Raw genomic sequence first — 14943 nt, forward strand, 5'->3', positions numbered from 1 at the left:
ATAACCCAGGTCACAGCAGATGTTTGTGCTGTTTAATTAGGTGCCTCCATGTAGGTCACTCTGCCTGGAGGCGGGCTGGGGAGGAAGGGGCTCAGTGCATCACAGCATCGGCTGGGCCCACGTGCTCCCATCACTGCAAACCCCTAAGTGCTTAACCAGGAGAAAAGCCTAGCAGACCTATAAGTAGAACATTAACTGGCCTGAAAAGCTGCTGCTTTTCAAATGAAGAGCTAGGCAAACCCCTGCAGAGAGCTGGTTGTGTCAAAGCACGCAAAGTCTCGTTTGGAAGGTGAAATCAGGAAGAAAAAACATATAGCTGAAGATTTAATTGGTATCTCTCATCTCTGAGTGATCCAGCTAGGATAAAAATGGGCCCCTCTTAAGTTGGAGGGGGTTTGTGCACCCACGGCAGAGGGCAGAAAGGCAGGGCATTGCTTCACACACCTGGGTTTGTGGCAGCCTCAGAAGAAGTGCTGCTGTGGGTTTCCAGGCTGTCAGATACTGCTTATCAAGGCTGAAAGCTTTCCATATGTTTGTACTCCTAGATGATGAATGCATCACTGTAAGCACCTGAGGCTTGTCAGAGACTGATCTATGCCCAGAGAGTGCCAGACTTGGGTTGAAGAATTCAGAAGCTTTTATTAGAGCAAGACCTTCTTTTCCTGTCCAGACTACTGCTGCCTACACTTTCTGTAGGTGGAAGCTTGTCCAGACCCCCAGATCCAAAGGGAATTTTAACACGTGGGAGTTTCACATCCCATTTTGTGTATGTGTTGTGGTCTGCATTGCTGCAGGGTTCAGGCACTGGAACCTGAGCAGTCCTCTCCACACCAGGCCCTGCTATTAAAGTCCCTTCAGAGCTTGCAGGTTATGATGCTGATGCTGACAGGCTTTTCCAGGGATGCTTTATTTGCCAGCACTCAGGTTTCTGACATGGCTGTTGTTTGAGGCTGGTGGTACTGGACCATCAGATACATGGTCTCTGTCAAATGACTGCCTTTGTGTGGGGAATTGCGTGCAAGTTGTCAGACACCAGAGCCCTTCCAGAGGGGATGGCTGAATTCAGACCTAATGAGAGCATCTCACCTGCATCTCCCATGTTTCCTTGCAGCCTCCAGAGCAGAGATGTTCAAAGAGCTGCCAGCTGTATTTCCCAAGCAGTTGTTCTGTTTATCTGCTGCGGTCTTTTAAAAGCAACTATATTTGGTCTTTCATTAGATTTTGGTTGCGTAACCAGCAAAGCAAGATTGCTGCCATTAGGAGCTTTGCACAAATGGAGCAGCTGCCACTGCTGCCAGTGGCCAGGCTGGCTGTGCTTCACTGGCATGTGTGCTGCTTGTCCTGGGGGCAGCCCGGGGGTGCCTGGCTCTGCTCTGTTGTGTGCTGTCAGCTCTGTTGGAGCTCAGGCACCTCGGTGTTCCCAGAGAGGAGCTGGAGCTGTGCAGGGCTGAGGCAGCACTGCAGACTGTGGCCTTTGCTGGGGCTGCCTGAGCCGTGCCTTTGGGGACGAGGGGATGTAGATGAGGCTCTGCTGCTGTCTCATCTCCTGATGCTCTCTGAGGCTGATGGGGCAGACTGCATTTCCTCCTGGATGTAGCTTGGAGGTGTTTACCCCCCTCCCCAGTCTGTCTCTGATTTCCCAGATGCTGGTTTTTCGAGAGCTACATTTCTGTGCTTCTGGGAGACCAGCCCATCTGGACAAAGCCAGATCTGCAGCCTCAGCAGAACGCTGAGCCAGAGACCTCTGAAACTTGCCACTGTGTTTGAACAATGCAGAAGGGTTTGCTGGGCAGCAGTCTGTCATGTTTTCCTGCTAGTTTTCCTTCAAACATTCCCTGAAATGAAATGCTCACACAGTAAATAGCCTGGTAACTCTGTTAGCATAAGGCAGCCCACACACACAGGGTTGATTTGGAGTTGCCCTGTGATACATTAAATCTCCAGACTCCACTGAGATGCTTAGTGAGTTTTTTCTTTAATATCCCTAGCTACTGGCAATTGTTTAAACAGGTTGAAGTCCCCATTTTCCCCGGGGAGGGGTGTGTGCACAAAAAGAAAAGCCCAGTCTGCCATGGCTAACGCCAGGATTAAGACATGATGCTGCAGCCTCCAGACCCAGGAGACGAAGAGCCTTGGACCTATTGGCTCAAGTGAAAATAGGAGACTTCGACTCCGGGGATGGGGGTTGACTCACAGCTTTTCAGTGCTGGGGTTTGGCAGAACAAAAGCTGCATTGTTGCAGTTAGGGACAGTAAATATGCCCAAATCTTTATTAGTCAAATATCTCCCTTTCATCTCATTAATATTTCACAGAAGTACAAGGTCAGAGCCATCCGTTCACTTCTCTGTGGTAGTCCCTGACGACGTTTCCTGGTGTGCAGTAAACAGGGCTGGGATGGGATGTGAGAGGTGCCTTCGGGGCAATTCACCCGCTGCTGGACTTTGTTTCCTTGCAGGGCTCCAAGCGCATCCTGCGCTCCCACGAGATCGTGTTGCCCCCGAGTGGACACGTGGAGACGGAGCTGGCTCTGACCTTCTCGCTGCAGGTAGGCTGGGACGGCTGCTCCGGGGCTGCTGCTGCTCCCCCGAGCTGCTCTGCAGGGAGCAGGGCTGCCTGGTGCCTCGGGGCTGCACGTCCTGGTGAGCAGCAGCAGCAGCACAGCTCGTCTGAGCGGCCTCTCAGGGCGCTGCCTCCCAGCTCCTCCACAGAGCATCCTGGAGCAGGAAGGCTTTGCAGGCTCTCCTCTTCAAGGCATAGCTTTGGCAAGAGCTGAAGCACAGCGAGTTGGCTCTTTTTTGCCTTTTGTTGCCTTCTTAATGAGCAGGCAGTGGAGGATGGCAGCCGTGAGGGTGGTGTGGAGTGTCAGGCTGACAGAAGGCAGTAGTAGGAATGAGTCAGGTGAGTCTCTGATTTGCAGTTGCTGAGGGAGGCACCATTTGGGGAAGCAGGAGCAGTGTGCTTGTAGTTACTCCTGGCTCTGGGGTCACAGGAATAGCTGTGAATTGGAACAATTGCATTTTTTGGTTTCTCCTTTCTTCAAAGCCTGCTGCCCGGGTGCTACCTCCTGAGCAGGGAAATAAGGTAAATAAGGGCTGGCTTGCTGAAAGTGAGAGAGGATCCTGCACACGTAGAGCTGAGCCAGACAGACCTCAGGAGAATTCATACCTGGCTTATCTTTGTTTTGTGACTGTGGGTTAGATCTTGACTTCAGGACTTTAGTTAGGAGAGAGGATCAGGTGATGGTGTGAGGCTGGTTGTTACTCAGACCTGTGCAAGCTGAAGCAGGTAAGCTTTCACTGCAGACAGATGATAACCCTGCAGCTGCCCAAGCAGATGGCTGGGTTAACTGCAGCACTGCATCCCCTGTTTTGTGAACAGGAGTAACCAAGCTGCATGCCAGGAATATCCACACCTGGATCCTGTGGCTGCAGCTTTCCCATGGCTGGGAGCAAAGCTGTAAGACAAGCCAGGTCTCCCTCTGCCAGTCCTGTATCAGCAAGGAGCAAGTCTGCAGATCTTTTAGGAATTCATTTGGATTGTGGTGTGTTGGGTTTTTTCCTGAGGCTCAGAGCAATGCTGCAGCAGGATGCAGAGCACTGCCTTTAACTCTGTTTCCTCTGATAGGGCTGGGGGTTGAGCCAGAGCAGGGGACAGGGATGGCTGTGGCACTGAGCCTTCAGCAGAGTGGGTGAGCTTAAAGCAGAGAGGTGCTGCTGGTCTCTGACTGCAGGAAGGGTTGGTGGTCTTGGATGCAGTAAGGCCTGGGAAGCACTCTTGAAAGGGCACAGCTGGATTTTTATGGCAGCTTTTACTGCTGCTTAATTGGACAATGGCTAAAAGCTACTTCTAGCTAGCAGCCATAGCTTAATTCAGCTACAATCTGAATGTAGTGCCTGGGATATATTTGAGAGGGCTGATGGGCCACAAAGTAAAAGCATGTGGGTGTTACAGAGCAGGGGTTTGCTGTCTTGCAGCAGTGTCTCCACATTGCAGTCAGCTCTCGACACCGAGTGCTTGGCTTTGTGCTGCCTGCCTGGATTTGCAGCCCCTTGTGCCTCTGTGCCACCTGTCTGCTCAGTTCCTTCTCCTGGGTGACATTCCTGGCCTTTGCAGGGAGCATTCCCTTGCCAGAGCTGAGCTAGGGCTGTTCTGCTGGCTGGTGCAGCAGTGAGCAGCCCCTGGTGTTTGGCTCAAACTGAAGGGAGGAGTTTCCTGCTGCCCTGTTACACAGCTGGGACTGGAGTTTGTGCCCTGTGCAGTCCTGCTTCTCCTCCTAGCTAGGGCTAAAGCTAAGCCAGCAGCAGCCCTTCTGGCAGGTGAGCTGTCATCACCCTTCCTGCTGGAATGTCTGCTTCTCCTGACCCACACTTCTGAGGGTTTCACAGAGCCCGGGGAAATTCCCCACATATTCCAAACACAGTATCACAGCTCTCTGGCATTAATTAAGAGCTCTGCACTTAATTCCTGTCTTTAATCTAATAGATCTTTCCAGATGGGAGAGATTACATTTTTGGGGCTTCAGAAAAAGTCTTGCCCTGACTCTCACTGTTCTGGTGTGTGCATTTTCTCACCCCACAGAGGTGCCTTGAGGTGTTTGGTCCTCCCTCTATAAAAGCTTTCAAACCTTTTGAGCCAAACTGTTTTCCTCTCCAGTCTCTGTCATGGGCTGACACTGAAAAGTCTGTGTTGAAGCAGTTCTGGAGAGTTGATAAGTCATGGCTGGTGTTAAAAAAGCTGGACTGTGCTATGCAAATAGCTCATCTTTTCTTCTGGAGGGCCTTGCTTTTGATGGAGGAGCTGAGTGGCCCGAGTCCCTCAGTTCCTTCCTTTACCACCTCTGTGAATGCTCATCAGAGGTGGCCAGGCAGTACAGCTGAGAAAAACAGAAACTTGCACATCTGTGGACTTGGGCTGTTTAATCCCAGAAAACTGGACACATTCAAACTGAGCTGGCCTGGCACCAAGGGTGACTTGGGACTCCAGTTCTAGGTTTGTACTTAGGCAGCCTCGGTGTAGCTCCAGTGCTGTGAACTGAGAGAAAGGAGTCCCTCTTCCCTGTTGCCCTTCCAACGTGTAGAAGGGTCCCAGAAGCAAGGAAATGATAAATCTGAGTGTGAAAGGTGCCTCTGGCTTTTTGAGCCCCTCCTGCCCCTTCTCTCCAATAACTTCTTCCAGCCTTCCTTAGGGATGTTGCACATCTGTAGAGTCACAGGTGTTTTGGGATTGTCTTGTAGCTGCATGGATTGTTCCTCTCTTTGCAGTGCCTCTGCCCAGGGCAGGGAGCAGTAGATCCTGCCCTTGCAGGGCAATCAGCTAATTAGTATTCTCCTTGCTTGGGTGGCCACTGCTCCCAGCTCCCTGCCGAGCAGTCAGGCTTGCTCTGGACTGCAAATTAGTATCTCGGGGGTTTCTGGTGGGGTTTGCTATTTGATTTTATCAAGTGTTTTGATGGGTAGGAAGTTAATTTTCATAATGTCCCAAGGCAAAAAAAGAAAGTAGTTCTTCTCTGCAAGAGAAGCATCCTTTGCTTGTGAATGTCCTCTTTGAGATCCCAGCAATTAGGTTCTCCTGCTTATTTAGTACTGCTTATTTAGTACTATTTATGTTGGATATTTGGAGCACATGTCCCAGTCTCCTCTCTTCTTGGGATGAGAACTGGTCAGGTTGCTGCTTTATCTTTCCCTGAAGACTTTTCTTCCTTTGGACAGCTTCTCCTTCATGGTTATGGTTATGGTTAGCCTTACTCATTCCCTAATAGTCTCTGCTTGGCTTCACAGCTTTCTCTTCCTGGGGACTTGCTGAAGGAGGTGTATAAACAAATGTATTTTCTTGTATGGAACGTGCCTTGGGAGGATTTATGTCTTTGCAACAAAACCTGGCAGTAGGACAGGAGTTTTTTTTCTTGACTTAATTACTTAAAATACAGCCAGTTGAGAGGTGTCCTTGTGCTGGAGGGAGGGCAGTGTCTTGCCAAGAGAGTGGGGGTCTGTGGCTGTCCCTGCCCTGCCCACTGCTTGTGCAGGGCAGCCCGTGAGGGCTCCACTTCTGGGCATCCTCTGCTGAGCTCTTGGGGAAAGTGTCTCCTGGAGGCTGCTCACCTCCCTGGGCCCAGCCCTTCCCAAACTGCAGCTGCTCTGAGGGCCTGGGTTGTGTTTTTGGAGTGCCTGTCTGAGCTGTTTGGGCAGAGTCTTCCCCAGGATAGTGAAGAATTGTGCACGGAGTGTGAGTGAGCTGCAGGCACTTAGAAAAGTCCTGGGGCTGTTCCTTGGGAATGGAGGTTATCCACGAGGCTTGGGAGACATTGCCAAGAAGCAAAATGAACTTTTCCACTGTGTTTCCCACCTCAGTACCCTCACTTCTTGAAGAGAGAAGGCAACAAGCTCCAGATCATGCTGCAGCGGCGGAAGCGCTACAAGAACAGAACCATTTTAGGCTACAAGACCCTGGCTGTGGGATGCATCAGCATGGCTGAGGTGAGCTGCTCTTCACAGGGTCTGCTTACACACCTGGACATCTTCCCTTCTCTCCAAACCCACTGTTGTCACTTGCCTCACTGAGAAGGACCTGACAGGATTTCAAATAGCTGTCTTAATAGCTGCAATCAGTATTCACAGGGCAATATTTTAACCAGATTTTATTACTGAGCAATAATATTGAGCGTTTTCTGCCTACATATGTTAATAGCTAAAGCTTTCACAAGGATAGCTTCTGACCTTTTGAGGGCTTTGTTATTGTTTTGTGGCTTTATTAGAGTTAGGGGGTCCAGATCAAAAGTGCAGAATGAGACAGAGTCACCTGGGCAAGCCTTCCAGCCCTGAGAAGTGGTAAAGTTAAAGCAAGATTTGCTGTGCTTCTCAGTGCCACAGTATGAGAGTTCAGGATTGAGTAATTTCTCTCATTTGCTTGAAAAACCTTTGGCCATTGGTATTTCATGGCTGTTGGTAATTTAGGTGGAGCTCTATTCATGAGAAGTAAATGATAAAATTAATGCTGGAGTCGAGTATGGATAAATTATTCACAAGGGCTTTCTGAATGGCATAGCTCCATGCTTTGTTACTTCATGCCCTGTTTAATCTCTGCTGTTTCAGTGTCTGAGTGTTTAGAAATGGGCTTAGCAGTAGCAAGTTCAGTTTCACACCAATATTTTTCATCAGACTGCATTCTGTCAACAAATGACTTTTATCCAAAATAAGCCAGTGTTATGCTGTGGTGAGTTATTATTACATTAAATAATTCACTCTAAAGAGTGCTTCTCTTGTGTGAGTGCAGCTTCCCTCAGCCCTGCAGTGAGTGGTGAGCTCCTTATTTGAATTGGCCAAGTGCATGGTGTTGCAGCTAACATTTTTCCTGTACTGTTTGATTTGTTGGACAACCAGAAAGTAAATAGTGCTGTAAGGCAGAAAACATGTGGGTCCATTAATTAGAGTCACTGGTGAACTTCTAAGTGTTGGGCATTTGCTGCTGCTACATGTGGTTTTTCTTATGTCTGTTTGTAATGTCAGCTGACTGGGGTCAGAAGGTCAAAAATGTTCAAAGGTTCACCATGTTAGGAAATAGTTCCTTTCCAGCTCATCTGGAATATTTATGAAACTGAAGTCTTCAGGAAAACTGATTTTACAAGCCTCCCCCCCTCCCCTTTGGAGTTTATAGGATGATGACCCCTAAACTCCACTGACTCATTTCTTAAAAAAAAAAAAAAAAAGTTCCCTTGAGCTGTTGAAACAAAGCAGGGAATTGGAGTTGAGAGTGAGCAGTTTCAGAGCAGGGGGACATGTGTTCCTCATCAGCTCAGGTCTGTTTAGGTCCCTGTGAGGAGGGACAGAGCAGCCTGGTGTGTGTAGGAAAGCTGCTGTAAAGGTGAGGGAATGGGCTCACTCACTCTGGTGGAGCAAGAGAAGATCACAAGATTCTGGGGAGAAACCTCTGAGCTGGGAGTGGCAAAGGAAGGAGAAACCTGCACCAAGATGTCCCTCTGCCACCACCACTGACTTGTTTTTCATGATCTGCTGCTTCATTGTCCTGGGGTGGGGGCTGGTTCCACTGAGATTCTCGTGTCAACTCTCCACAGCAAGGATATTTTGCTTGAGGAGGTACTTTACATCTGTATCTCACCAAGAATTTTTGCTTTTACGGGCTCTCTTGTTTGGTTTTAAGACAATATCAAATTCCTTCCTTAGGTGTTCAGAAGGTGGGTAACTTGATAATTCAAATCAGTACTGTGCTGGGGAAGCAAGTACATAGTAATGAGGTAGTCAAGTACTCTGCTTCAGGGGTGAGCTAATCAGCTGTTAAGCCCAGAATGTTTTTTGTTTCCTTCCATCACTTTCATTAGCAGTCAGATAAAATCTCAACTAGCCTTGTGGATTGCCTGCAAGTGGCTCCTGTGGTTACAAGGTCCTGGAAATGTAGGGTAACTCCATTAACATAAATAACTCTTGTAGTATGCAAATGATACAAGTTTAAATACACTTCAGTGCAGATTTTGTTCTGCTTAATTTCTGTCCCAGGTCATGCAGCACCCTACAGAAGGTGGCCAGGTTCTGAGCCTTTTCAGCAACATCAAAGAGGCTCCAGTGAAGGTGGCAGAAATCTGGATCTTCTCCTTGTCGAGTCAGCCAATCGACCATGAGGACAGCACTATGCAGGCCAGCCAGAAAATCAAGTCTACAGGTGAGAGTCCAGCCACATTCTCTGAGGACCAGTGTCTTCCTGAACCAGCTGGAGTTAAATTACCCCACCTGGGCTTGGATGCTTCCTGGGACAGATGAGGACTGGTCTGCACAAGTTGCTGTGTCTCTAAGTGATCAGTGCAAAGAAAACCCACTTTGCAAAAGTGCTGCTGTGCCAGCAGGGAGTGTACCAGGGGGAGGGGACTGAATTGTCAGAGCTTCTCCTGCATGCTGCACCACACCTGAGCCATCAGCAAGGCTTGGCTGTGTGCTCACCAGTGCTCTCCCAGCATTACTGGTGGATGGTTTGAGAGCCTGTAGCTTCTCACCTGGCTATCAGTGTTCTATTCAGGAGATTCACATTGAAGCTACTCTTCCATCTTCTTTTGCCTTTGAGTATTCTACAATAAATTTCAGTAACTTTAGATGAGACCTGCAAGCCTGCAGCATGTTTTGCTGGGGATGATGGCCTGGCTTATCAAGTTTGAATCCATGATGTTGTGCACTGTATAAGGAAGTCACTGGGTTCAGACTTGTGGTGATGTTTTTATGTGGTACAGCCCTCTGCCCACTGCTGTAAGAATGACCTGCTGAAGGTAATGCACGTGTGGTGTTTGTGTGTTGCTGCCTGGGGCTGGGCAGCTCACCTGAAGGGGTATTTCCATGAAGGTTTTGTCGTGTTTCACTTGCCCCTTTAAGTCAGCTATGCACATGTTAGGGGGAAAAGTGAATTCCCCTGTGGAGAAACCTCTTTACTTGCTGCTGTCTACCAGGTGGTTGGTACTTTCCAATGGGAGGAAGTTTCCTCCTCCTACTAAAAGGAGGAGGAGCCTCATCTGTGTCCTGCTCCTTCCTTCTTACTGGGTGTGTTTCTCCTCATTCCTTTCCTCCAGACAATTCCCATCTCACTGGTCTAGCACGGATAGATGCCTGCTAGTTTATCTTCTCCTTGTGTGCCTCCTTTCTTGATTTGTGGCTTCAGCTGGCCTTTTCTTCTCCTGAGATGAGACCGTGCCCTCACCTTGAAGGAGTTTCACAGGATCTTTCCCCTCTTTCCTTCCCTTTCAGACAACTATTCCGAGGAAGAGTACGAGAGCTTCTCTTCTGAGCAGGAGGCCAGTGATGATGCCGTACAGGGCCAGGTACTGTTCAGGGCATGGCTTCTCCCTGAGAGGGCTCAGTGGAGCATCTGCACTCCCAGCTCCTGCTTGAAGCTAAAAGCCTATTTCTGTATCTCAACCACGCCAGTGTGAGACTGTCACCAAGTGCTCAGCTGCAGTGGAGAGGGCCTGCACAGTAACCCATTTCTTCTACTATGCTGTGATTTATCTGTTCACGTGTTTGGACTTGAGCTCCCTGGAAAAACATTGGCATCCTTGTGCTTCTCTGCTTAATGGTCAGGGAGTCATTTGATTGCTTCTGTAGTGCTCATTGGATTCAAAGAGCCCAACTGGATCCCCAGCTGTAATTAAAGAGCCAGTGGGGTCTGAGGCAGCCTTTAGTCTTTAATACCTTTTGCACAATAGGTCCTTATGGAGAATCCCCTGACTAGATGTGAGATGCTTTTGAGTTCTTACTTGCCTTTAGACTCTGGCATCACCTGTCAGAGGGTACTGAGAGAGGGACCCACCAAGATGTGGGGCTGTGACTCTCCTTGTTCCTTGAATGTAGAGCTAGGGCTGTTTTGCTTCTCCAAGCTGTTATTCCTGTCCCTGCAGACCTGTCTCACTTCCTTTTTCCTCTACCATCATAACTGCAATTAAGGCAAATGCTGGATGCCTGGAAGACACAGCAGCAGGTTCATCTGCATAGAAGGAACATTTTTAAATGCTCATGTGTCTCAGAATGACCAAGGTAACACGGGAATCCTCTTTCTGTTCAGGATTTGGATGATGATGAGTACGAGATGGGGAAGCCCAAGAAGCAGCGGAGATCGATAGTAAGAACGACGTCCATAACCAGGGTCGGTGGAAATCAGTTTTACTAACACTGATGGGCTTTGGCCAGGATGTGCAGTGCATGTGGCTTGTGGGAGAGCAGGCACGCTGGCCCAGCATGGAGCTTGGGGGCATGGTCACAGCATGTGAAGAGCTAGAGAGAGCAGCCAGTTCAGGCAGTGGGACCATCCAAGGTGTGTGCATGTCTTGAGTGTCCCTTGGCTGCAAGGTTAAGGAGCTCCAAAAGTCATGCAAATGTATGAAATTCCATCCTCATGAAGAAGCCAGTGCAGGATCCATGCTCATGTAAGTCCTGAAAGCAGCTCTAAGTGAAGGAAAGCTCTCCTATTTGTGCTCTGCATGAGAGAGGCCAGTGAGAGGTTCTCAGAATGAAGTGGCTTAGTCAGGGGTTGGAGCTTGATGGATAAACTTCAGGTGGTGCATGTGGTGCTGAGGCAAAAGAAGTAGCTGGATATGGTATACATAGAAGCTTTAGAAAGATGCATGTGGCTGTCCAACCTCCCTCACAAGCATGGGTGTGCCTGCAACGCTGCACTCGTGTGGAGCAGGGACTTGTGCTTCACCACCCCATGATCTAAGGCTTTTTCTGAAATCCATGTTTTGATGAGGTCTGGTAAAACCCTGTTTTGACCTGAATCTGTCACTATGAAGATCCTTCCAGTGAGACCAGGAGTGTGCTAGTTTGTACCCTCGGTGTCTGTATTGTTTTGAACAGTGACCAGTCAGGACAAAATCCACTGCTTGGTATTAAGCAAGGAACCCATAAGAGGAATGCCCTTGCAGCCCTGACCTCTGAACCCATGCTGAGGGTCCAGATGGTGCACAGCTGGGTTTGGTGATGCCAGTTAAGTTACCATCAGGCCAGCTCCAAACCAGATCTGCTCTCTATGAAGCCATTCAGGCCAGCAAACAGCTCCTGCCATGTCACCCCAGCTGCTGCATGCTGAGTGTCCCCCCTCTCCGTGGGCTGCTGAACTGGTCCCAGGTGTTGTCATGGATGGGTCTGCTTGACACCCTGAGCCAGAGGAGAACTGTCACTCTTGTGTCAGGGTGTCTTGCTTGACACCCTGAGCCAGAGGAGAACTGTCACTCTTGTGTCAGGGTGTCTTGCTTGACACCCTGAGCCAGAGGAGAACTGTCACTCAGCCTCAGGGATGCACTGGGGATGGAAACAGGGCTGTCGTGGGACAGTGTGCTGGATTTATGTCACCTGAGCTTCAGCTGTCTGGAAGGTGGCTGCAGCTGCAGGATAGGAGCTCAGAGATAAAGGATGCAGTCTGTGTGAAGTGTCTGAGGCCAGAGTTGGGAGTAGACAGTTAGACTGGAAAGACCTCATGAGAGTCAGCAAATGAGCAGCTTTCTTCATCTCAGAGTGGCCTGGTGCCAGCCATTTCACCTCCCTTTCCTCCTGACACAAGGATGCCACCTCAGCTGCTCTGTACCAGTACTGAGACCTGGGCCCTTCTCAAGGATGTGCACATCAGGTTTGTCAGTGACAGGCAGAGAAGGGCTGGGCAAACCTCAGCTCTTTGATCCTGCAAAAGGGGGAGCACCTGGGGGTGAGCAAGCACAAAGTGGGGGCAGCAGTTTGCCTTGTGTTGTTCTGGCCTTAGTTCCTGCTGTGCCCAGGATCTGGGAGTGTGACTTGAGAAACATTTGTGTGATGGGGCAACTGCTGAGGATAAGTGCCACAGCTTTTCACCAGTGCTGCTAGTGAAATAAGTGAACCTGCCATGCAAACTCCTGCAAAAAAATCCCTGTACTTTGGTGGTAAAAATCACATTTGTTCTTGGGGTCACTGGGTAGTTCTCTATGTTGGCTCAGCCTTGTTAAGAATCAGAAAAGTTGACTTTCAGGTGTTTTCCAGGAATATATCAAAAAGGCTCAGGGAGGTGATCTGGCAGATAAAAATTGTTATCCATTGTGTGTCCAACCAAGAGTGGAGTGCCATCTTTCAGATTTACAGTGCTCCTTGGAGTGGGACCTACCATTGGTGGTCATGAAGTTATCACAGGTGTGGAAAAGCTGATTTCAGTGTAAGGACAGCAGGGAGGTGGCCTGTGGTGCCAGGTGCTGTTTGATTTTAAATAGCAGGGTAGCACCAGTGTCAGATGTGTCTGGCTTCTTGCAGGCTGGGAGAAATCAGCTCACTTAATGCTTTACTTATGTAAAATGTCTTTAACTTGCAGCAACAAAACTTCAAACAGAAGGTTGTGGCATTGCTGAAGAGGTTTAAAGTGTCTGATGAGGTGAGTAATTCCTTCTGTAGACCTTCCTGCCTCGTGTGCTGCCCTCTGCTTGGTGCATCTTGCTTTAGTCTTGAGGAACACTCCCCCGTTTCCTTCTGTTCCCTCCATTTTGTTTTCAAGTCCACAGTGGATGTGACCTTTCCTTACACCCTGGCCTTGCAGGCAGGCTCGAGGGCCAACTTCTGAATGTCAACAAGCATTTTGTAGATGCAGTTTTATCAAAAGCAGATTTTGGCAGCCCTGTTTGTACCCATTAGTTTTGCAGATTGCTTTGAAATTATCTTTGACCCGTTCAAAGGCAAGCAGTCCAAATGGTGTGTATTGCCATCCTGTTTGATCATCTTACTAGAACAGCCAGGCAGGACATGAAAAACTTGGATAGGGAGCTCAGTCCACAAGAGTCAGCTGCTTGGTCAGAGCAGAAAAGGATGAAACAGGTCCAAACCCCCAGAAACCTGTGTAACAAGAAGGATCTAATACAGAACCAGTTAACATCTCCTTTGGCTGCGTGGCTGTGTGCTGATTCTGTGGCCTGTGGGAAAGAGTGAGTAACTCCTCGTGCTGCCTTACTCTTCCAAGCAGTCCTGCTAGCTTTGCTCTTCTTCCCAGGTCAGCTCGGCAGAGTCAGCACCCACAGCTGGGAGCTCTGGCAGCCGAGCTGGTGCTTTTTTCGGGAGCTGCCACTCCAAAAGCAAGCTCTGGACAGGCACAGCCCCTGCTTGCTCCGGGGTGTGTGAGAAGCAGGTTCAGTGGGAGGTGTTTGTTCTCCCTGCCTCGGCGGTGGCAGCGGATCCTCCTCCAGGTTTCAGGCGCCTCCTGTGGACATTTCTGGGTATCAGATCGGCAGGTGTCAGGGCAGCTTTTTCAGTAAAAACCAATGCGTGCTACACTGTTGGGAATACTGGAGTTTTGTACTGGTTCTAGGAAGACTGAGATTCCTTTGGAGCTTTACAGCTTTGTTTATAGGATAGGGTTGAATAGTGGCCATAACCAACGGCATGCTCATGGGTGCCTGGTCCAATATGTAACTCCTGCTTAACCAGGCCTTGACAAGCTTGATCCAAGACAAGCATTTCTCATGTACTTAATGTTCCTTGGATATAGTAGCCTAGCACCAGGAATAGAATCTTACTGCCAGGACTGGTGTACTGCAGTGCTGGGGGGAGCAGGGGAGACGTGGGATCAGTCTGGCTCCTAGCAGAGCTGGTGATGCCTGGTTTTGTCCTGTGTAGGTTCTGGATTCAGAGCAGGACCCAGCAGAGCACGTTCCAGAGGTGGAGGAGGATTTGGACCTTCTGTATGACACGCTGGATATAGAGAATCCCAGTGACAGCGGGCCCGAGATGGAGGATGATGACAGTGTCCTGAGCACTCCAAAGCCAAAGTTAAAGTAAGTGTGAGGCAGCTTTTGCTGGGCCAGAGGGATGGCTGGCAAACCCCATCCAGTCTGCTGGGGTTTGCCAGCTTGTAGCTTTGTCAGCCATGTGCAGTGTCAGATGTTGGTTTTATTCCCACTCTTCTGTGTTTTTTCTTTTTCCTCTCCTGACATGGTGGTGTTAGAATGGGAGTGACAGCTTGTGATCTAGAGGTAGGGTGTGTGGGGTCTGACTTCCCTTCAGTCCCAGTTCTTCCTTGTTGCCTTTGCAGATGTTCTGCTGCCCTGCCACCTGAGCACAGGGAAGGTAGAAACAGGAAGGAAATGTGTGCTAAGGCAGGAGTAGAGGCAGAGATAAACAAGGCACACTGTCTTTCTGGAAAGACCTTTCCTATAATAACACCCTGTGTGGAAAGAGAGTCTTTGCAGGGATTAAGGAAGCAGAGCTGCAGGAAACAAGGGGATTCCTCGGGGCCCAAAGGCACTGACTGCAGCACACAGGGATGTGCTCCTGCCTGTTCTTCAAGAGCTCCTGTGGGTCAGTCCCAGCACTGTGGAGCTGACCTGGGGGTTGCTGGCTCGGGGTCTCGAGCAGATGCAGAGCCCTGAGCTAACAGAGCTGTGTCACACTCTGCTCAATAAAGACTGAAAATGTGAGACTGAGCTGCACTCCTGCTTCTGGCTGGTGTGT

At 49.4% G+C, this 14943-nt stretch overlaps 1 protein-coding gene across 7 annotated transcripts in view; it reads left to right on the plus strand.

The window, feature by feature from the left end:
* The window catches only part of PACS2 (phosphofurin acidic cluster sorting protein 2), a 77532-nt gene that overhangs the window by 27298 nt on the left and 35291 nt on the right, over positions 1–14943 (plus strand). For 4 of the 7 annotated variants that reach the window (XM_059854798.1, XM_059854801.1, XM_059854799.1 and 1 more), the window contains exons 3-9: positions 2457–2546; positions 6349–6474; positions 8509–8671; positions 9739–9812; positions 10553–10633; positions 12818–12877; positions 14110–14267. In XM_059854798.1, the coding sequence (XP_059710781.1) occupies positions 2457–2546; positions 6349–6474; positions 8509–8671; positions 9739–9812; positions 10553–10633; positions 12818–12877; positions 14110–14267 (752 nt within the window). The remainder of the gene's footprint in view (positions 1–2456; positions 2547–6348; positions 6475–8508; positions 8672–9738; positions 9813–10552; positions 10634–12817; positions 12878–14109; positions 14268–14943) is intronic. The other 3 variants (XM_059854803.1, XM_059854804.1, XM_059854805.1) reach the window with 1 other exon arrangement.

The sequence above is a fragment of the Haemorhous mexicanus genome, chromosome 9 (assembly GCF_027477595.1).
Source record: "Haemorhous mexicanus isolate bHaeMex1 chromosome 9, bHaeMex1.pri, whole genome shotgun sequence".
In the NCBI taxonomy this organism is placed as follows: domain Eukaryota; kingdom Metazoa; phylum Chordata; class Aves; order Passeriformes; family Fringillidae; genus Haemorhous; species Haemorhous mexicanus.